At 44.1% G+C, this 22,708-nt stretch overlaps 1 protein-coding gene across 1 annotated transcript in view; it reads right to left on the bottom strand.

Moving 5' to 3' along the window:
• Positions 1-22,477, bottom strand: part of Arg2 (arginase 2) — a 25,935-nt gene extending 3,458 nt beyond the window's left edge. The window contains exons 1-7 of the mRNA XM_041658164.1: positions 22,230-22,477; positions 21,267-21,339; positions 4,719-4,896; positions 2,321-2,480; positions 1,371-1,465; positions 1,149-1,253; positions 151-287 (exon numbers count right to left, since the gene is read on the bottom strand). Of these exons, the coding sequence (XP_041514098.1) occupies positions 151-287; positions 1,149-1,253; positions 1,371-1,465; positions 2,321-2,480; positions 4,719-4,896; positions 21,267-21,339; positions 22,230-22,364 (883 nt within the window). The 5' untranslated portion in view covers positions 22,365-22,477. The remainder of the gene's footprint in view (positions 1-150; positions 288-1,148; positions 1,254-1,370; positions 1,466-2,320; positions 2,481-4,718; positions 4,897-21,266; positions 21,340-22,229) is intronic.
• Positions 22,478-22,708: the final 231 nt, after the last annotated feature.

The following is a 22,708-nucleotide window of genomic DNA, read 5'->3' on the forward strand; positions in this document are numbered from 1 at the left end:
CTCTAAATATCTATATACTCTATTAACCGGGTCATATGATATTGGTCTAACCAAAAACAAATGCAGAGACACAGAAAAGTGCCCCTGTGGGAAGATTTTGGCATATTCTATATATGCAGTTAACAGGCTGCAGACTTGACTACTACATACCTGTTTTATGTATTTCTTCAGTAATATATACTCCTTCTCTATAGGTTAATCCCCCTACAACAGGTGTTCCTGTGGCTGGAGCCAGTTTAGGGTCGAATGCATCAATATCAAAACTTAGGTGGATTGGCTTCTGTCTTCTGGAAAGGAAAAGGACGAGAGGATATATAGCTGGTTATGCTTTTCGTCTTCATTCTGTGGCTACAGCTTGATTTTGTTCTAGTCCTGGGGCTTTACTAACCCTGCGTATTTCTAGATTTTCTACTCCTGGAAATTACTCAGATTGGCATATTAACTTCTTACATTGTACTTTAAGATAGTGCTGTTTATGTTGCTTGCATGCCTCAGAAAAACTCCAGTGTGTATTTCTGGGTTACCTAGGGCAGTAGAACCTCTCACACCAGTTAATTCAATAGAAGGAATCCTTTACTTCCACAATGTACTAATTAAGTTAGCTTCATCTAGGTTATATTTGTTGCAGCTGAATATAATCCAGTTTAATGCTTTCAAATGTACCCTCCAGTTCTGATGAGTACAAATATCCCATGACCGAAACTAACATGCAGCATCCTCATAGCAAATGACTGATTTCTTAGCAGCTTCAACTGACTGCCTAGAAGGATGAGAAAATGATCCTAACTAGCCTGCAGTTTTATGCTTAATACAGAACTCGGAAGAAGCAGTAATAAGACTAGGAGGAGCTGAGACTATGGAATACTGAATAAATGCTTCTCATCGTAAGATGCTTGCAAAATTGGTAACGAACAAAATCCATGAGAAGCAGGATGGGCCAGTAAATTAAATGAAACCCTCCCAAATCCAGGAGAATATGATTTGTTTGATAGTATGCCTTTCTAAAGTATTTGAAAATACATGTCCGTGTTTTGCTTTTATTTAAGAAGTTGCTGTGTTCAAGATACAGACTTAAGCGTGCTGCTCTCCCAGAGTTTGCCCCGTCTCCTCCTGGGACCTAGAAGTAGACATGCTCTGCCATTACTTACTTGCCAATCAGCAGATCAAATGTCTGTTCCATGACTTTCTGGATACCAATTCGATCAATGTCTCTCATGGAAAAATACTGGATGTCATAATTCTTTAAAATAAAACTGGTGAGATAAAAGGAGAAGACTCTAGTTTTAAAAAATGTGTATTTAGGAACTCTTGCCTTCATACTGGTAGGCAGGACAGGCCCAAAGCTTAACTAACCCTCTACATCGACTTACTGTTCAGGAGGGTCCACATCTCTTAGGCCAATGTACACAATACTTGGGGAAGAGAGACAAGGTTTGACCCAGGAAAATCCTGGCAGTTGTGGTACCTGTGAAGAGAGGAAATTCTTACTCTAAAGGTAATCACCATGTGATCTAAGAGTATACATCACTTCCTTGTCCACTGTATGTTTAAAATGCCAAAAAACACACTTGAGCTAGGAGAGAAAACTGTTCAGTGGAAATGTTTCAGAAGGGCAGCTACAAAATACAAGTTTCTTGAGAATATTAAAAAAAAAAATCTGCTGGGTGGTGGTGGTACATGCCTTTAATCCCAGCACTTGAGAGGCAGAGGCAGGGGATCTGAGTTCGAGGCCAGCCTGGTCTACAGAGTGAGTTCCAGGACATCCAGGGTTACAAAGAGAAACCCTGTCTCGGGGAAGAAAAAAAAGTCTCCTAAGATGATCTGGCTTCTCATTAACTACCTAGGTAGCAGGAATATGCTGGCCAGCCCTTCTCACCCCTTTGCACATTACAGATTGGTTCTTTCATCTTTCATTGGTTTAGCTTGGCTTCTCAGGAGGAATAGAGAGTCTTGTCTGCCTAGCATAAACTGTCCTGTCTTTTAAAGAGCTCAGAAAAATTGAACCCAAAGGCAAGCAGGGTCACTTAGCCTCTAAATCAGTGTGTTTTAAAGTGTGGGAGCCTCTGATATAGTTCCTGGCTATGGAAGTGTCCAGTACTACAATTATCACCTACTTCTACAAACTGCTTTTCCTACTGAACCCCCACTGAGAACAGAGACCGTTATGGTCAGCTGACTGCCTGGTCCTTACTAAGGTAAATAACAAGTGAAGGAGTTGGGCTAGCCACATTCAGCCCACCTTCATCCAAACCTCAACTAGATTCCCAAAGCCCCAGGATAACCCTGCAAGCCTCTCACTTTCCCCCTTTGGCCCACTTACCTTGTCTTGTAGTTCTCTGACGAGAAAAGAAAGTGGCTGTCCGTGGATATTTCCAGATATCGTGGTGAGGGGTGTGTGAATGTCAGCATGAGCATCAACCCAGATGACACAGAGATCTGGGTGGTGCCGGGCGTGGCCACTAATGGTACCTATTGCCAGGCTGCAAAGAACAAATATAAAATAATCTTCAAGGCCTTCTGCTTGGCAGTAGACCTGGAAACAGATAACCTCAGCTAACACTGCTTACACTATGTCCCCAGGGCAAAGGCAGGGTCTGGCCCAAGGCTGGCTTCCTGTGAGACAAAAGTCCCTCAGTTGGACTTCTCAAAGATTAACTTTTAAGTGGGTCCCTGCTTGGAAAGATAACACTTTAGAGTCAGTGCCCAGTCCCAGGGGATCCAACACCCTCTTCTGGCCTCTGAGAGCACTGTACTCTCGTGGTGTACAGGATGCAGGCATACAGACACACAGGCAGACAGCATACCCATACACATAAAATTAAAGGTTAGGTAAAAAGAATACTGATGCCAGACCCATGTTAATTTGTCCATTAGTCCCTAACCCAGAAAAGGAGCTCAAATACTAACATTTGTCCAGTGAATTCAATTTAGTTAAGCAATGGGGTCTTGTCTGTAACAATTTGCAGAAAAGCTGTGGAATTCCTTTCATTCTAACTACCAAAGCATCTGGTACACTAAAGGGGTTTTACTGTTTGGTAGAGATGGGGTCTTGTATATTTTCTAGGCTGGTGTCCAAGGAGCTCAGGCAGTTCTCCCACTTCAGCTACAGGCATGTGCCACTACATCTAACTTACATTAACTTTTTTGGTTTTTGTTTGTTTTGGTTTTTTGAGACAGCGTTTCTCTGTAGCTTTGGAACCTGTCCTGGAACTAGCTCTTGCAGCCCAGGCTGGCCTCAAACTCACAGAGATCTGCCACCCCGAGTGCTAGGATTAAAGGCGTGCGCCACCACCACCCAACGGTTTTGTTTTTCAAGCAGGGTTTCACTGTATAGCTTTGACTGTCCTGGAACTTGCTCTGTAGACCAGGCTAATTTCAAACTCAGAGATCCACCTGCCTCTGCCTCCCAAGTGCTGGGATTAAAGGTGTGTGCCACCACCCCCACCCCAGTTTACATTAACTTTTTTTAAAAGATAAAAATTAGGAAGCAGACTTGCAGGTGTAGCTAAGTGGCCCTGCATTTGCCTTAGCATGTGTGAAGCCCTGAGTTTGACTCTCAGCACAACACACACAATCAGCTGTAAAAGCTTGATTGTAACACTGCTTAAACCTGAAAAGTGGGGCTGTTAGGCAAGACAGCCACTGTTGCGCACGTGTACCACTGAACAAAAGCCATTCAAATTATACATTATTCCCTCCTGCTAGAATTTAGCAGACTCTAAAACCCTAGGAAGTGTTAGCTTTGAACTGGAAATAGTTTAAAAAATAAAAAAAAACTGGTAATACAGCTATAGACAAAAAGAAAAACTAAAGGCTGTGGCTATCACAACGAAGAGGTCTCCAGTGAGACACCCCAAGGGGAAGAAAAAGAAAAAAAACAAGATTAAGCATTCAGAGATGGGACTGAGGTAGGAGGCAAAAGACCTGTCTTCTCCTGGTTGATTCCACTGAATGCCCAGTCATCTCCAGAGAACCTGAGTCTGAATTTTATTCCTAAAGAGGAAGCTACTTGCCTCTGCAGAAGAGTAAAGGTTTAAATTCTGATAGTAATCTAGGGAATTCTCTGAACATCCAGGGAAAATTGCTAGACTCAATCAAAAAGGGAAAGTAGATTTGGATGGCAGCTCTGGTACTTCCTGGCATTAGGCCTTGAACAAGTTATCTAACCTCTGCCCTTCAGAGCTTCTAGCAATAAATGAGATAAGTGGTACCTCCCTGACAACATCGTTAGGAGGACTGCCTAACTGAACGCACCAGTGAGTCAATGCTAGCACTGCACTCGTCCTGCTTTCACACTGCCTGGTAAAATCTGACCGCACTAGCCTACAACTCTCCCGCCTCTGAAATTCTCTAGTACTTTCCAGTTTTTCATTTTACATGTGTTTTATCTAGTCCTAATAGATCTCAGCTGAGCTGAGCACTTCTCATACTTTGAACAATTCACTAAGATTGAAAGGACTGACTGGGTCTCTATCAGAGAGAATTTTAGCATCACAAGCAAATGTAACAGCAGAAATGCTTATGAAACCATGTCACTTCAGTCTATGGATGGATCCTACGAGTTCTCCAGAACAGTTCAGTTTCTCAAGAACCTTGCTTAGTCCGTGTCTATGCTTGCTGTGTTGAGCATAGTCTCATCTGTTGTGCCTCTTTCTCCAAGTAAGGATGCTGGAATAAGCCAATCACTGAGCCCCAAAGCACCCTTGCTACCAGCTTACCTGTGGTCTCCTCCTATGGTGACACAGCTGTAGCCGCCTGACACAGCTCTGCTAACCACCTCAGCCAGTTCCTGGTTGGCAAGGCCCACTGAGCGAGGGTACACTACCAGATTATTGTACGGATCATCTTTGGGAACTTTAGTAAAATTCAAATCTCCGAAGTCTTTTAGGTGGCATCCTGAAACAAATGAAGAGCAACAAAATGAACTGTTGGTGCCATTCCAACTTCTATTGACCTGGGCTACAAGTCACTACTGGAGACAAAGTTGTGATAGTGCATCCTCCTTTGTCAGGGAACCGTTCCTACTGTCACCTGACTGGCAAGGTTAGCTCAAGCCTACGAAGGAGGCCTTATGAACACCATTTCCCTGAGGCCACACATTGGACAGTGAAATCCAGACCCATTATAAAGTGGAGTTAAAAACCCATTAGGCGCCTGGCGGTGGTGGCGCACGCCTTTAATCCCAGCACTTGGGAGGCAGAGGCAGGCGGATCTCTGTGAGTTTGAGACCAGCCTGGTCTACAAGAGCTAGTTCCAGGATAGGCTCCAAAACCACAGAGAAACCCTGTCTCGAAAAAAACCAAAAAAAAAAAAAAGAAAAAAAAGAAAACCCATCAGGCTATAAAGAAAATGAAGTACTGTTAATTTAGGACACAAATACCTGTGTAGAAATTCTCAAGACCCTGGTTTCATCCTCAGTGCTGCAAGAAAACAAATTCTCAATTTTTTTTCAATTTTTTTTCGAGAATAAGAGATTGGGAGCTGAGGTTGGAGAGATGGCTCAGCAGTTAAGAGCAGTTTATGCTCTTCCAGAGGACCTGAGGCAGCTCTTACATCAACTGCCTGTAAGTACAGCTCTAGGAGAGCCAGTGCCGTCTTCAGGCACCAGAGCACACATACATGTATACATAGATACATACATTCATACATACTAAATGTCAGGAGCTGGGGTTGTAACAGTAGCAGAGTATTGCCTAGCATGTACAAAACCCTGTGCACATGGTAGCACTCCTCTGTACTTGGGAAGTGATGGCAGGGGGCTCAGAAGTTGTCACCTTGGTCACATAAACAAGGCCAAGGCCAGTCAAAGCTAAAAGACTTATCCCAAAATAATAATAATGATAATTATAATAATAATAATAGGACATTTTTTTTTTGATTTTTCGAGATAGGGTTTCTCCACAACTTTTGGTTCCTGTCCTGGAACTAGCTCTTGTAGACCAGGCTGGCCTTGAACTCACAGAGATCCACCTGCCTCTGCCTCCCGAGTGCTGGGATTAAAGGCGTGCGCCACCACCGCCCGGCTTAACATAAGCTTTTATTTCAAACTTAAAATAATGAGGCTACTAAAATACTGCCTAATAGATAGATGAAGATCAAAGAAGGGACCTGCTCAAGATCAAAATCAAAATCTATAGCTAAGACGTCTGAAAAGTGGTTTTTTTGTTACTATTTTTATTTTTGTTTTGTTTTGTTGAGACAGGATCTCACTGTATATCTTTTGGCCTTGACTCACAGAGATCCACCTGCCTCTGTCTCTGGAGTGCTGGAAAAGCCATTCATCTTAATATTTGCAGAGGTTGGTTAAAGAATTGGATTATGACCAGTGCGGATTCATCACGAATTGATACTGGGCAGTTTAGGAGCTTTCCTCTTGAACCCAGCTCATCCTAAAATAAGACTTGGAGGGAGGCAGAGGCAGGCGGATCTCTGTGAGTTCAAGGCCAGTCTGGAACTAGTTCCAGGACAGGAACCAAAAAAGCTACAGAGAAACCCTGTCTCGAAAATTAAAAAAAGACTTGGAGAGAATGTAAAACTAAGAAACATTCACTCAGAACATAAAATCATCAGGTCAGCAATGACCTGGGACATTAAGGCTAACCTTAATCATCAACAAAAATGGATATTGGAAGCAAAATGGAAAATTTCAGTCTTTCACAAGACATAACTTGACTAAAAAATTTTTATGAACCTTTTTCACTGTTAAGAAACAATTATGAAAGGCCCCAAAGGAATATCTGGTCAACTAAAGGAAGGGAACCCCAGGTGAGTAGATCACTGACATCAGGCTGAAGACACTGAGATTGTTCTAATTTGTCTGTTGTGATGAACAATGACTGAAGTCAACTTGGGGAGGAAAGAGTCTATTGGGCGTGCACACCTCAGGTCACAGTCCATCACTGTGGGACATCAGAGTAGGAGCTCAACACTGGAACCTGGAGACAGGAACTAAATCAGAGACCAAGGAGGGATGCTGCTTGCTAGTTTTCTCTCAGTGACTTGCTCATATACAACCCAGGGCCACCTGTCCAGGAGGCACCACCACAAGCCCTTCCACATCAATCATCATTCAAGAAAATGCCCAGCCAGGCGGTGGTGGTGCAGGCCTTTAATCCCAGCACTCGGGAGGAAGAGGCAAGCGGATCTCTGTGAGTTCGAGGCCAGCCTGGTCTACAAGAGCTAGTTTCAGGACAGGCTCCAAAGCCACAGAGAAATCTTATCTCAAAAAAAAACAAAAACAAAACAAAAAAATTCATGGTGGCACATTTTCTTTTTTCCCCAACATTCAGGATGCAGAGGCTGGTAGATCTCTGAATTCCATCCAAGACAACCTGGATTTCATTGGAAGTTCCAGTCCAGCCAGGGTTACATAGAGAGGTCCCAAACAAACAATACTCTGAGTTGCCTACAAGCCAATCTAATAGAGACAATTCTTAATTGGCATCCCCACTTCCTAGATGACCCTAGCCTGTGTCAAACTGACAAAAATAACCCACAAGCTCAAGAACCAACAGAAAAATGACCAAATAAAACAGTTGTTTTAAAAGGCTTGTGGGTATGGGGCTGCTGGAGAGATGGCTCAGTTAAGAGCACTGGCTGTTCTTATAGAGAACTGTGTTTAGTTCCCAGCAAACACATGGTGACTCATAACCACTTATAACTCCAGTTCAAGGTGATCTGACACCTTCCGGCTCCTGCACATACATGGTGCACATATGTACACTTGGGCACACACACACATAAATTACCTTGTCCTCCAAGTCTGATCTCTGATTCTGAACACACTTGGTGGGTAGAAAGAACCAAGTTCCAAAAATTGTCCTCTGACCTCTTATACATACCACAGCATGTATGCTCTCTCACACACACACAATAGATAAATAAAAAATAGATTTGAAAATTCACAGAGCAAAAATAAAATTTTTATCAAGTTTGTGTGATTGGTGAGCTAAGATTACTGCTGATCTTTCAGAAACAGGAGTTCTGTCCCCAGTACCCACACTGGGCGGCTTGCAGCCTCCTCTAGCTCTAGGGCACCTGAACACATATGGCACACAGACAGACACTCTGAGGCCAGAGAAGGGTGCAAAATCCCCTAGAGCTGGAGTTACAAGAGGCTGTGGAGCCAATGTGGATGCTGGGAACTGAACTCCAGTCCTCTGGGATAGTAAAGTGCCCTTAGCCACTGAGCCATCTCTCTGGCTCGGCTGGACAGATCTCAGATGATTCCTATTTTATCTAGAGTGTTTCGACCTTCTCGTTTGTCCCAGTGACTTCCTTAAACATCATCAAGCCGGAGGAAAAAAAAGAGGAAAAAAAAAATCATCAAGCATGAGGTGTTTTTTTTTTTTTTTTTTTTTTTCGAGACAGGGTTTCTCTGTGGCTTTGGAGCCTGTCCTGGAACTAGCTCTTGTAGACCAGGTTGGCCTTGAACTCCCAAAGATCCGCCTGCCTCTGCCTCCTGAGTGCTGGGATTAAAGGCGTGTGCCACCACCGCCCGGCCAAGCATGAGGTTCTTAATGTGTTATAAGAAACGAGGACATACTTGCTGTTCTGTAATACTACAATGTTCACTACAAAAGGTGTGCTGACTCTTCTTGGTTGTCAACTTCTCTACATCTGGAATTAACTAAAATCCTAACAGCACACCTATGCAGGATTTCTTTCTTTCTTTTTTTTTTTTAATATTTATTTATTTATTTATTTATTATGTATACAATATTCTATCTGTGTGTATGCCTGCAGGCCAGAAGAGGGCACCAGACCCCATTACAGATGGTTGTGAGCCGCCACCATGTGGTTGCTGGGAATTGAACTCAAGACCTTTGGAAGAGCAAGCAATGCTCTTAACCTCTGAGCCATCTCTCCAGCCCCAGGATTTCTTTCTTATTAAATCATTTGAAGCTCGAGGTGGGAAGAGCCTCCTTTAATGTGGCCCACAGCTTCTGCTGGCAGCCCATATAAAGGACGTGGAAGAAGAAGGCACTCTCCCTCTCTGCGTGCTTGCTCTCACACTCGCTAGTAAGTCCCCTAGAGCCTACTTCTTAGGAATTCTGGTGTCTACTGACTACCAGCTGAAACCTCCAGATTCATCAACTGAACTACTCAGTTCTTTTTTTTATTATTTATTTATTTATTAAAGATTTCTGTCTCTTCCCCGCAACTACTCAGTTCTTGAACCTTTCATTGGTAGACAGCCATTGTTGGACTAGCTGGACCACAGCCTGTAAGCCATTCTAATAAATCCCCTTTCTAAACATATACATAAAATGAGTGAGCATATGTGTGTGTGTGTGTGTATGCACATAAATAGTCATTCTATAAGTTGTTTCTCTAGAGAACCCTGACTAATACAAAAGGTTATAATAATGTTAATATTAACTTGCAGAACTACTTGCCAAACCTTTTAACTCATAGAAATCTTCATATGACCAATAAGAAAAACAAGGATATTAAAGTTCCATTGGATAAGATAAGTAACGAACACTCAAGTCCAACCAAGGCTACCAGGGTGTAAAGTGCTAGAAGCCTGGCAGAAAACAGTATTCTGCTCACATGCACTGAACACAAGGGAGCTGCCTGAGGTCTAAAAGACCCTGGCAATCTTACCGCAGTACTTCAGGGAAGACAGACTGCACTTCAGGAGAGGATTCTGCTCATTAGATGCACAGCTCTGGGGCTAGGGAGTAACTCTGGGGTGGAACAACTGTTTAGCACGCACAAGATCCTGGATTTGATCCCCGGCACTAATCAATGGCTGGAGATAGGTTAACAGATTCACTTACACACTGAATGTTGACTCTTAAGATCACCAACCCTGGAGGGCTGGAGAAATACCTTTGTGATTAATAGCACTGGCCACCCTTCCAGAAGACCCAGTTCAATTCCCAGCACCCACATGGTAGCTCACAACTGCCTATAACTCCAGTTCTAGAGGATCTGATGCCCTCTTCTGGTCTCTGTGGGCACCAGGCATGCAGGCAAAAGACCCATACATATAAAAGTATTGTACAGAGATATTATCCACTCTGTTTACTAATCCCTTCTTACCAAATGGCCTTCCTGTTTCTCACTCGCTACCCGGGTGCCTCACACCCCCACAAGGGCTTCTTGACGGAACATACGGAAGAATGATTTCTCAATCTAATTATGCCCAGCTGCATGCATTTTTGATAATTTACACCGTCAACACGAGTCTGGCTATGAAAACTTTATGAGCTCTGCCTTGCGTTTCCACAAAACTAAGAAGCAGACCCTGAAGGGGCTTCTATCTTAAAAAAAAAACTCTACCTAAGTGACTACTCCATCTGATAACCTCCCTAACTCTCCTCTTTAATTTTCACAGTGTGAGTGCCAGGTAAAGAGTAGAGGCAATGACTGCGGGAGCCAAGGAAGGGCCTTCTCCACGTACAGTTTGTACCAGTGCTGTCTTGCTGTGCATTTTTCCTCTTCCCTTATAGGCAATAGAAATTCTTTGTAAAAATGAATATGTATTTAATGGTAAAGGCTCCCATGTTACTCCCCAAACCTGACAACTGTGTTCTTATAGGCCTTTATGCATATTACATAATCTTTTAAAACAGAATTAGTTGGAATAGGCAAAGTTGCTGCAGCTAACTACTCAAAATATAGCTTGAATACAGCCATGTGTGTGTACCATACAGGTGAAGAGCAGACTTTTCTCTGTCGTGATTCAGGGACCTGGTTTGTGGCTCTGTCATACCTAGCTAGGGTCTTGCCCTTTTGTGTCTAAGGACAGGTCTCCCCAGGTTCAGGACAGCAGAAACCAAAAATAGCGTGGAGAAGACCCTTCAAACCTGTGAGAGACACCGCAAACTGCCATGCCTATGGCAGACACTGGTCAGCAGAAAGGGCCCGATTCTGTACAGCAACAATGCCTCCCTACACATCACAAAGCCGATGCTTCAAAAGCTGAACCAGTTGGGCAATGAAGTTCTGCCTCATCTGCCATGTTCCCCTGACCTCTTACCACTAGACTACGGCTTCTTCAAACATCCCTTAGCACAACCATCCTTAGCACAGGCAGCAGGATGCCAAAAGTGCTTCCCAGGACTCTGTCAAATCCCAGAGCAGAATTTTTTTTTTTTTACGCTGCAGGAATGAACTTATTTCACTGTGGCACAAATGTGTTGATTGTAATGGTTCCTATTTTAACTAATAAACATGTATTTGAGCCAGGCATGGTGGTAGATGCTTTCAGTCCCAGCACTCAGAAGACAGAGGCAGGCAGATCTGTGAGTTCCAGTTTTAGTTTGAGGCCAACCTGGTCTATGTAACAATTCCAGGACAGCTGGGGCTACATAGTGACATAGTGAGACCCTACACTTAAAAAAAAAATTGTTTGAACTTAATATAATGACTTAAAATTCATGGCCTGCAGCTATAACCAGATACACTGGGGCAAGGGTCCCAGCCCTGTCACCAGACTTCCTAGAAGAGTGACAATCTCAAAGAACAATGAGTTTCTAAGCTCTTCTTCCAGTTGTGCTTAAATGGTAACAAGATCAACATAATAACAAGGAAGGACAGGACATTCTTGGGGATTACAGGTTATACGAGGCATCTTGTGGTTTCTCTCTCCATCCTTCCTCTCAGGTTTTCTTTGAAACTGATGTTGTAACCTACGACTTCCCAAAACTTTATTATCATATATCTGCATCAATTTTGTTAAACCATCCTAGGCGAGAAGACTCACCTCACACAGAGAGACATACAAGAAAAAAAATGAAACAATTTAAAGGCAAAAAAATACACTTGCTGTTTGAGTTGCTGACTTGAGTTTCATTTAAAATATCATTACATGGGGGCTAGAGAGATGGCTCATGGGTCACAAAGCACTTCTTACTCTTGCAAAGGACATAGGCATGATTTCCAGCACCCCCAGGGCGGCTCACAACTGTTGGTAACTCCAGTTCCAGGGGATCCGATGCTCTCTTCAGACCTCCTCAGGCACCAAGCACATACAGGATGCACATCCATATGTGCAAGCAAAACATTCAGACATAAAATTGATTTAAATTTTTTTTCAAATTCATTACATGAATTCGGGTGTGGACTTGGGGCTCTGAAATAACTCTAAACATAATTCTTCCACTTTGTATGACATATGTATGTGAAGCAGCATTCTCAAAGCTGATGAATATGGAACAAAAATATTGATCAACTTTGAAAAACATTGACAGTAACTATGTCTTGCAAAATCAAATATTCTAAGGTTATTTTAAGATGCACTCAGATTTGCCTAGAACTCACTGTCTCTTGATGGCCTCTAACTGTTATGATCTTCTTGCCTTTGCCTCTTCAGCACTAGGGTTAGTTATAGGCATGAGCCAGCACACCAGACTCAAGATTCAATTCTGCATGTAAAACTAGACACATCCATCTCATTAGCGGATGGTTTGCTATTGTCTTTAATAAATGTTAAAATTACATAATAAGGGGTTGTTTTTTTTAAAAAGGTATGATTATCATAAAATGTTTCGTTTGTATAGTATGGATCTAGAATTGCATAAAAATTTCTCAAGTGAAACAGAGTGACAAGTGCAAGAAGTTTAAGCCCTAATATAGAGCTTAATGGGATGGCTGAAGGCCAAAACCTGGCCTTCCATCCAGAGATTTCCCTGGAAACCGGATGTACCCACATAACCAGTGCCAGCCAACAAGTGTGTGGAAAGAGACGCTTTGCCACGGCTTCTTAGAAAGGGAAACATTCCCCCTGCCCTCATGCTTTCCTCTGTTCATGCATCTGTCCTGCTTCCAGACATGAGTACACAACCATCAAGTAGCGGCCTTGCCAATAGCACGAGGTGAGAATCTAGGTCTGAAGACAGAGCCACCAAACCAGTTCCAGGCCTCTCTCCAGAATGTTTACTTGAAAGTGAAATTAGCTTTTTTCATGTGCTGCCATCTCAGGCTCTTGTGCAATCTTAGCTACCCAATACAGGGATCAGATGCAGACTGATGAGAGCGGAGGAAAAACTGGCTCTTGTTATTACAACTAATTTGAGAGATGACGAGAACTTAAAAGAGTTTGCATCTGAGTTGTTAAGGGCTCAAGATTATAGATAAGGAGCTGTTGTGGAAAATATGAACAAGAAACCGTAGGATCTTCAGCCAAAGTTGGTGTTGAAGGCCAGGTGTTTTATTTATTTATTTTTTTAATTTTCTAACCAAACTAGCTTCTCCCTCAGTCCCCAGGTACTGACTGGGTTTACAGGTACGTACCCCATGCCTGCTAGACTGTATAAGTTGTCCTCCGACTTTTAAATGCACACTGTGCACAAACAAAATTAAAAATGTTTTTTTAAAGGTCTAGAAGAACGGCTCAGTAATTAAGAGTGCTTGCTGCCCTTAAAGACCCAAGTTGGATTCCAAGCACTGTCTGTAAGTTCAGCTTCAGGGGATCCAATGCTCTCTTCTGGCCTCAGAGGGTGCCAGGCACTCATGTGGTACACAATACATATGTACATGCAGGCAAAACACATAAAATAAAACAAATGAACAGCCTAGCGATGGTGGCGCACGCCTTTAATCCCAGCACTCGGGGGCTGGAGAAATGGCTCAGTGGTTAAGAGCATTGCCTGCTCATCCAAAGGTCCTGAGTTCAATTCCCGGCAACCACATGGTGGCTCACAACCATCTGTAATGACATCTGGTGCCCTCTTCTGGCCTGCAGATATGCACACAGATAGAATATTGTATGCATAATAAATAAATAAAATATTTAAAAAAAAATCCCAGCACTCGGGAGGCAGAGGCAAGTGGATCTCTGTGAGTTCGAGGCCAGCCTGGTCTACAAGAGCTAGCTCCAGGACAGGCTCCAAAGCTACAGAGAAACCCTGTCTCGAAAAACAGAAACAAAAAAACAAAACAAAAAACAACAACAACAAAAAAATAGCTCACGAGTATGGCAGAGTAGGGAAGCCTGAAAAGATGGTATTTCCCAGCCCAGGCCTGAGCTCCTCTTTCCCTAGGACAGATGGCCCATCCCACCAGGGCACTGTGGCCCAGGAAGATCCAAAGCAGTGCGGCAGTTTGGTTTCATGCTCGATTCTTGCTTTGGTTTTGAATGTGTCCCTTCAAAAATCCTGTGCTGAAAACTGAATCCTAATGCCTTTGTGCTGGATAGTGGGCTTAATGGAAGTGTGTTTGTGTAGATCATAGTCTTCCTCATGCCAAATCAATACAAGAGTGAGTCTGTACATCGATTCTTCTTCTCTTTTGCCATGTGATGTGTTCTGCCATGTTAGGAGACAGTAAACTTAGGCCTTGCTAGATGGAGATGCTTAATCGCAGACCCCTCAGCCTCCATACCTAGAGTCAATACATTTCTACAAAGCAACACAAAATGGACTAAAACAACCACAAACTACAAAGCCAGTTCTCTGGCATCTGATCTTCTGAAGACCAAATGATGCTCGTGACAAAGCAGAATCCAACACTTACTTCTTAAAGACGCTCCCGTCAACAGCTTAGCTTCCAATCCCTACCCAGGCCCACGCTAAGTGATGCTTGATCGCTTTTTGACAGCTGCTCTGCTTTTATTTCCTTCTCCCTGTGAAGGCAGGTTGTCTTTTTATGTAGAAGAGGGACTGACGACACGCTGCTCCACCCCCTCCAGGGAGAGCAAATTCTGATATTCGCTATTTGCTACAGATGCTACCTAGCAACCAATTTTTGTCCCAAAGATATTCCAATGTTATTCAAACAGCATCCCAAAGACATCTTTTTTAAACATAGAAATTATAAATTGATAACCTATGGTCTAGATCCGTCAGACATGATTTGTAAAATCTATGCAAAATATAATATCTTACAGTTTCTGTAAAGCAAGCAGCATATAAGAAAACATGCAGGTCCCAGTCCCATACCTCTTTTCCAGTCACAGCAGTCTGGATAGTGTGTTAGAGATGTAATTTATATCCCATGAAATTCATTCTTAGAATTTACAACTCAGTGGTTTTTAATATATTCACCAGGTTGTAAAAATAGCAATACTTTCTAATTCTCGGACAGCTTCAGTTCCCTTCTTCTCCAGAACCTAAACCCGTTCTCAGTCATTTACTTCCTCAACCCCCGGGGGGCCTAAGCTGTTTCCTCCAAAGATCTGCCCTCTCTAGACATTTCACATTTAAGGCACCAATAAGTGGCCTTTTATATATATATTACAATATTCTATCTGTGTGTATGCCTGCAGGTCAGAAGAGGGCACCAGACCTTATTACAGATGGTTGTGAGCCGCCATGTGGTTGCTGGGAATTGAACTCAGGACCTTTGGAAGAGCAGGCAATGCTCTTAACCACTGAGCCATCTCTCCAGCCCAATAAGTGGCCTTTTCTAGCTGCCTTCATTCATAGCATAATATCATCAAGCCTCACAGTTTTGATTATGATGATGTCTAACAGACCTACATTTGATTTTAGTTATTGGCTAAGATAGCCATGACCCAAATTCACAAAAATTCACACTTGTGGTTTCTCCTACAGTTTTGCAACTTCACATTAAATTTAGAACTTTGGTAGACACCAAGTTTTTAAAAAAATCTTTAAAGACTTCTTTTTATTTTATGTGCATGTATAAGTGCCAGCAAGTATGTATGCGTGTAAACTATGCACATGCCCGGTGTCCTTGGATGTCAGAAGAGTGTGTTTTCATTCCCTGGAATTGGAACTACAACATGGAGACGCATGTGGGTGCTGTAAGAACAGCCAGCACACTTAACCACGGAGCCATCTCTCCATGAGCTAACGAGGAATTCTGATAAATGTTATGGAGTGAGAGTTCTTTTTTAAAAGTTATTTATTTTTGGGATGTGGGTATCAGTTTTCCTGACACCATTTATAGAAGATTATTCTTTTTCCTGCTTATGTCAGCCAAGGGGAGAAAAGCCTTATAAACAGAGCATTCTAAGAAATGACTGGAATCATCATATAAAGACAGTTTCCTGGGAACTGTCTTTGAGATGCTAAAGACCCGAAGTAGAAGGTCCACCCCTTTGAACACAGCAATCTTGGTGAGGGCTCGGGAATGGGTTCTGTTCCATTAATATTATAGATCTGCCTCAGAGTCTTTGCTGGTACTGATCTCTCTGCCTGAAACCTTGTTCTTCCAAATTTGCTCAGACCCCTTTCCTTCTGCCCGGGTCTCCTCACTTAGCCCCTTTTCAGCCAAGCCTCCTCTCTAACGTGCAGAGCTCTCCCATCTCCAGCCTTTGCTATCCCATCCCTGGCTTCTGCTTCCTCTGTTAAGTGCTCATGGCCGCCGACATACATGTCCAGCTGCACCTCATCAGAGCGTTGTTAACAGGAATTTGTTTAGTTCACTAGGGGTAGGTCTAGAACTTAGCATTAGCAGCGTTCTAATGCAAATATGCAAATACAAGATATTGCAACTCTGCACACACACACCAGTAAACTAATATGCTCATCATATGTTTGGTTTTGTTTGGAGACAGACTCTGGCTGGCTAGCCCTTTAGCTCATGAGCTAGACCAGACTGGCCTCAGACTCAGAGATCCACCCGCCTCTGCCTCTGAATTAAAGACCTGCTGCCCCATGCCCAGCTCTTTATAGTTTCAGCACCCAAAAGCTACTGTTAAGGAAAATAAACCTAACCTGGACATAGTGCCACCTGCCTGTAAATCCTAACTCAGAGGCTAAGGCAGGAGGATTGTGAGCTTGAGGCCGGCCTGGGATACACAATGAGAGCTACTGAAAGAAAGAGAACAGGGATGTGGAGGGAAGAAAGAAGGGACAGAGCAAAAAAGAAACTGATGTGGGAAACTTTTCAAAACAGATTTAAGGCATATTTAGGCATACTTTATATTAATTCACTTATTAAGTTCAATGTGTCTTGATGACTGCATAGTTCTATAACCATCACACTAAAAACAGAATAAAAAAAAATTCAAGTCACGATAGGTGGATTATTATTGAGAACTTGATATCTGTAAGCAAGTCAAGACTTTAGACTGCTGTTTCCAGGAGTCATGTTAAGGAATGTAACAGTTCAGAAATCAAAGCGCCTACCAGTACAGGAAGTTGCTGAAATACAAAAGAATTAAGATACAGTCCAAGATTAAAGGCCACAGAAACCAACTCACGAGAAGATTGTGTAAGTCAGTGGGGGCAGAAGCTCAAAAATTTGCAATCAAGGGTTTTGCAGCAATCTGTTTTCGCTGGTACTCATGAACTAGTGTGCTGGTTAAGGTGTTTAAGCTGCAAACAGAAACCGACCTACGCAGAAAACCAACTTACGTATCTGAGATGGTCCCAGAAATCGTTCAAGAGAATCGTTAAGAATTGAAATCTAAAGCCAGGTACCGTGACACAGACCTATCACCCTAGGACTAGAGAGGCAAAGGCAGAAAGATGGCTGTAAGTTTGAGGTCACCCTGGAGTTCCAGGTCACCCAAGGTTATATAGCAAGACAGCAACTTAAAAAAAAATAAAAAATAAAAAAAACTAATGACACCCACTATACAGAATGTTCCAATGAAGATACTGTCACAGTCCCTCTGGGATTTCAAATCAAAATTAGCTATGCATGCTAGGTTTTGGAGGAACCTAGGTCAATGGGCCACCGTTCCAGCTGCAATGAAAATAAGGTGGAATGTGCAAACTGAAGAGCCTGGGGATAGAGAGGCCCTGCTCTGTCAAGGCCCAGGAACGTCCTTCCATCTGCTCCAGAGTCTACTCAAGCTCTGTGGACGTCGGTCCCTTTTGTCATGACAAGTAGAAGGCATGTTCGCGCTTAGAAGCGGCAACAAGCCTCAATAAATAGTAATTGCTGTCACGTGACTCAGCTTTGAGAGTGAGGAGGCCAAGAGCCAGTAAGGTTGCTGGATAAAAGACCAAGACAGTGGTAGGCGGCCACCTGTGCTATAATTCAAGAAGCTGCCCGGGAATTTTCTGGTCCCTCATCACAGAGTTCACATTTCTAAGACGTTTCTTGTTTCTTCTTGAATCTGCCCGCCACTTTTCCCGATAACAGACGAGAAATCCATTTTACTAACGTGAAAACGGCTGATAGAGACCCTGCGGTGGTTGTTCAGACATTAGAGATTCTAAGTATGAGAAGAGATGCTGGACTTCCTGTCACACTTCTGCTTGCTTTGCTCCCAAAACATTCTCTTTAGGTCAACACTTCACTCTCTCCCTTGATTGGTCCTTCCTAGGTCCCTTCCTGAGAGACCCTTTGAAAAAGCACAAATAAGTATCTCCGACATTTGTTCATTGTGGCAGACCCAGGTGACCAATCACATTTCATGTGTGTGTTTTTTACCTGTGTGTGTATGTACATGATACAGCCCAGGGGTCTTGATTGAGTTCATTTTCTGTCAGATAAAGAATTAAGAGGCAAGCCGGGCAGTGGTGGCGCACGCCTTTAATCCCTTGCAGAGGCAGGTGGATCTCTGTGAGTTCAGGCCAGCCTGGTCTACAAGAGCTAGTTCCAGGACAGGAACCAAAAGCTAAGGAGAAACCCTGTCTTGAAAATCCAAAAAAGAATTAAGAGGCAGGGGAAATCTGGGTGCAACAGGGCACAGCAGAACAATCTCAAACACAGCAAACGGGAAGAGACAGAATCAGTGGTTGAAGAAAGGTGTTTATTGGGGGTGAGGAAAGAGACACAGATAACAGACACACAAAGACAAAGACCCTCTACAAAGATGGGAAAATCCAGTCTCCTCTTGATGGCTAGGGGTTTTAAGTCTCTGAAGAACCGGTTGGTTTGTAGAAAGGATGGCTGATTGACAACACAACTGTCGTATAACACGTCCTGGACCTGGCTTTCAGCTTGTTGAGCCAGTCAGGCAGCAGGAGACCTGCTGGTGGGAGAACAAGAAAGCCTACAAGGCTTTTGTTCTAAGCTGCTGGGCTTTTGTCTCAAGTCAGGAGGGTGAGAAAGAAGTCTTGGAAATTCTCAATGCCTACCACAGAGTCTGACTCCTAATCTCTCACATGTAAGTGCCCCTTAGCATGCCTGGTGCCCATGGAAATCAGAAGGCGTCAGATCCCCTGCGATTACAGACAGCTGTGAGCAGCCATGTGGGTGCTGGTAACCAAACCTCTGCCGAAGCAAGTGCTGTTCACTTCTGAGACACCTCTGGACCCTTCCTCCGTTCTTGAGGTTCTGCCCCAACTAAGACCTTCCTTCTAGAAAGCCACACTTGCTTCTTCACCTTTGTTCTCATACCTCCTTTGGAAAACACATCATGTTCCAAACCAAGTTTATTTTATACTCAAATCTGCTTTTCTGCCAGGCGCGGTGGCACACACTTCTAATCCCAGCACCCTGGAGGGAGCGGCAGGTGTGTCTCTTCAAGTTCAAAGCCAGCCTGGTCTATTAGCAAGTTCTAGGACAGCAGGGATATAGAGAGAGACCATGTCTCTAACAACAACAACAACAAAAATCTGCTTTTCTTGCTATTTTTTCTTATTTTCTGTTTCATCCAATCACCTATAATCTAGTTACTCAAGTCCATTCAAAGACATCGCAAATCTCAACCTTGCCAAAGGCCTAAAATTTGACCCATGCTAACTTGCAGTGCTCAAGAGACTACAGTTATTTTCATATACACTCAAACTAGGGTGGGCTGTCAATAATGCAGCTGCCCTTGAGACCTCATGTTCCTGTAAGTAACCCCTCACCCATCCTCCTGTAAGTCACCCTAATATTCACTGGTTCGCCAACTTGACTTTGGTGATCTTTACTTTCTTTTTTTTTTTTTTTTTTTTTTTTTTGGTTTTTCGAGACAGGGTTTCTCTGTAGCTTTGTTTGGAGCCTGTCCTGGAACTCCCTTTGTAGACCAGGCTGGCCTTGAACTCACAGAGATCCGCCTGCCTCTGCCTCTGGAGTGCTGGGATTACAGGCATGCTCCACCACCTCCCGGCTGGTAATCTTTACTTTCATCCATCTTCGGTTCTCTATCATGGTCCCACATAAAAGGGAAATATGGGATATATTAGGTGATCTCATTATTCTTGATTTGGGAAGATAAGTGGCCCTGGGCATGGCCTCACAATCAGCAACTGTTTCAGAGTAAAAGTGGACAAAGAGCCGGGCGGTGGTGGCGCATGCCTTTAATCCCAGCACTTGGGAGGCAGAGGCAGGCGAATCTCTGTGAGTTTGAGACCAGCCTGGTCTACAGAGCTAGTTCCAGGACAGGCTCCAAAGCCACAGAGAAACCCTGTCTCGAAAAACAAAAAAAAAAAAAAAAAAGGACAAAGATTCTGTCGTTCACCATGATTCTGCATTCCCATGGCCAAAGCTCTCTACTGACCGTGAATTCTGTGTTCACAGCACCCAAAGACATGTGAATGGTCCTAATGACAATGGAGGACAAGCTAGAAATGTTTGGGTTAGATACAATACAGGTATTGAAATTTGGTACCTTGGTGAAAATAGTTCTCCATCATTGTAGACATGGCGTTTATCTTTGGGCTAGATTTACTTCTAGTCCTAAAACCCTAAATACTACCTTAACTATGAGACAGAAACTTGCAAATCTGACTACAAGGAGGCCTGTAAAAATACACAGACCTATTTATCTAGCCCCTACCTCAGACCAGAACTCTTTCATGGACAAGTTTAGAAACTTCTTTTAACAAGTCACCCAAATGATTTCGTAATTAGTTTTGAAAAATCCATCTATGTACTGATTACAATAATACAAGCCTGGTAACCCCCCCCCCAGAGAGGAAATGGTTTGGAGAGGGCAGCAGGCGAGACTGATGACTCAGAAGCATCTCAAGACTGATTTAGGAAGGCTGGGCGGTGGTGGCGCACGCCTTTAATCCCAGCACTTGCGGGAGGCAGAGGCAGGCGAATCTCTGTGAGTTTGAGACCAGCCTGGTCTACAGAGCTAGTTCCAGAACAGGCTCCAAAGCCACAGAGAAACCCTATCTCGAAAATCAAAAAAAAAAAAAAGACTGAGTTAGGGAAGCTACCGTGTTACTGGAAAAGGCCAACTGTGCAGTTAAAGCTGGAGCTAGATAGCATCCTCGGATGCACATGCCATTCGCTGGTGGCTGTTCCGGGCTCTACTTTGTTCTGTCTCACTCACTGTATACCATTTACAAGACTTTTCCTCAAGACTCCCCGATGTTTATCTGCAGAAGGAATCCAAAGGATAACCCCAGATGGTGCAAACCACGTACAGCTGATACCACAGGGCCAGGATATAAGAGATACAGTTCTAAACCGGTCTGTTTCCATTCCTGAACACTGGAAACCCAAGCACTTACCCAATTTGGAGAGCCTCTTCAGCAATCCAGCTTCTCTAATGGCAGCTGGACCATATTCCACTCCTTCCTTTTTCTGTGAATCATAAAAATTCCACAGATATAAGGGAAGGTTGAGCAAAGGGGCAGAAACACTTTGACAGTGATGCTACACTTGAGTTCCTAACAGATTCCTCTGTAAACCTGCCACAGCATCAAAACTTACTCCATAGAGGTCTGGTCATTTCATTAAGTGTTGAATGGATAGAAGAGGGGAAATTCCATTATTGAAAGCAAATCAACCTTGTGAGTCTCTCATTGAGAGCCGGACCAGAGGAGTCCCAGGCTGGGACGGGACCGAGTGAGGCTATGATCCGGTGGCTGAGAGTGTGTGGTTGGCTGGGCTTTCCCAACAGTGAGCCAGTGAGCGAGCTCTCCCCGACAGCAGGTTTCTTTCGTTGAAGACAGAACAAAGCACGTCGGGTCCTCCCGCAACTGGCGAGGCCAGCATTGATTTCTTTCCTGGTTAATGCTCTTTCGGCAAGTTTTCCTTATTCCCTGGTTGCAATCTCTAACCTCTCCGACAATTTTCCAACGACACCGGGTTTTGCCCTCTCCAGCTCCTTTATGGAGTCCTCTTCTTTCCTCTCCTCTCCCTTTTCCTCCTCTTCACCACCCCAAGCTGGAAATACCGCTCTCTCCGTCGACCCGAAAAGGCCGCAGAAGCCCGCCTTCTCGATGCCCATTGCCCTCTCGATGTCCATTGTCCTCTCGATGCCCACTGCCCTCCACCCCTCGCCTTCCATCAGTCCCTCATCTCAATCTGGGTCAGGGAAAATTCCAACCAAGTGTGCTCCGGTGCCAGCCACGGGAACCCGCGAGCTCCCCCACCCCACCCCTCGCGGCGTTTCTCCTCATTCTCGTCTCCCGGTCCCATGCCACTCTCTCGGGGCTCCCTGACCGGTCAGCTCGGGTCCCAACTCTCACCTGTCCCTGAGAGAAAGGGGCTCCGATCACAGCCACAGAGTGGACAGATCTCGTCAGAACGCAATGCACTTGCGCGCGGAGGAGTCTCGAGACGCTGCTCCTCAGGAACATGATTGGCAGGGAGGGGATCACCATAGGAGAAGCGCCTCCGTGCCACTCAGGATCTCAAGTGAGCTCCGCCGCCCCGAGCTTGACTGTCTTACAAGGAGAGCGCCCCGCCCTGTGATGTCAGCATCGCTTGGACACGCCTCCAACCAGCCCCCCAGGCGCACCTTCTTGGAGGACCACTTCTCTCCAGGGTTAAGGACTCGCCTGCTGTTGAGTCACCAACGTGGGCGTGTCCTCTCTCCCTGGCCGCGCCCTTCGGTGCCTAAGGCTCGAGGAGTGGCAGGTGTGTGGTTTCCCGGGAAGCCGAGCTCCTCGCCAGATTGAAGACCTCAGTGGAACTGGCGAACTCGACAGATGGTCTCCAAGTTTCT

Source organism: Microtus oregoni, unplaced genomic scaffold, assembly GCF_018167655.1.
Source record: "Microtus oregoni isolate MIOR12 unplaced genomic scaffold, Mior012 000009F_ref0000495, whole genome shotgun sequence".
Classification (NCBI taxonomy): Eukaryota; Metazoa; Chordata; class Mammalia; order Rodentia; family Cricetidae; genus Microtus; species Microtus oregoni.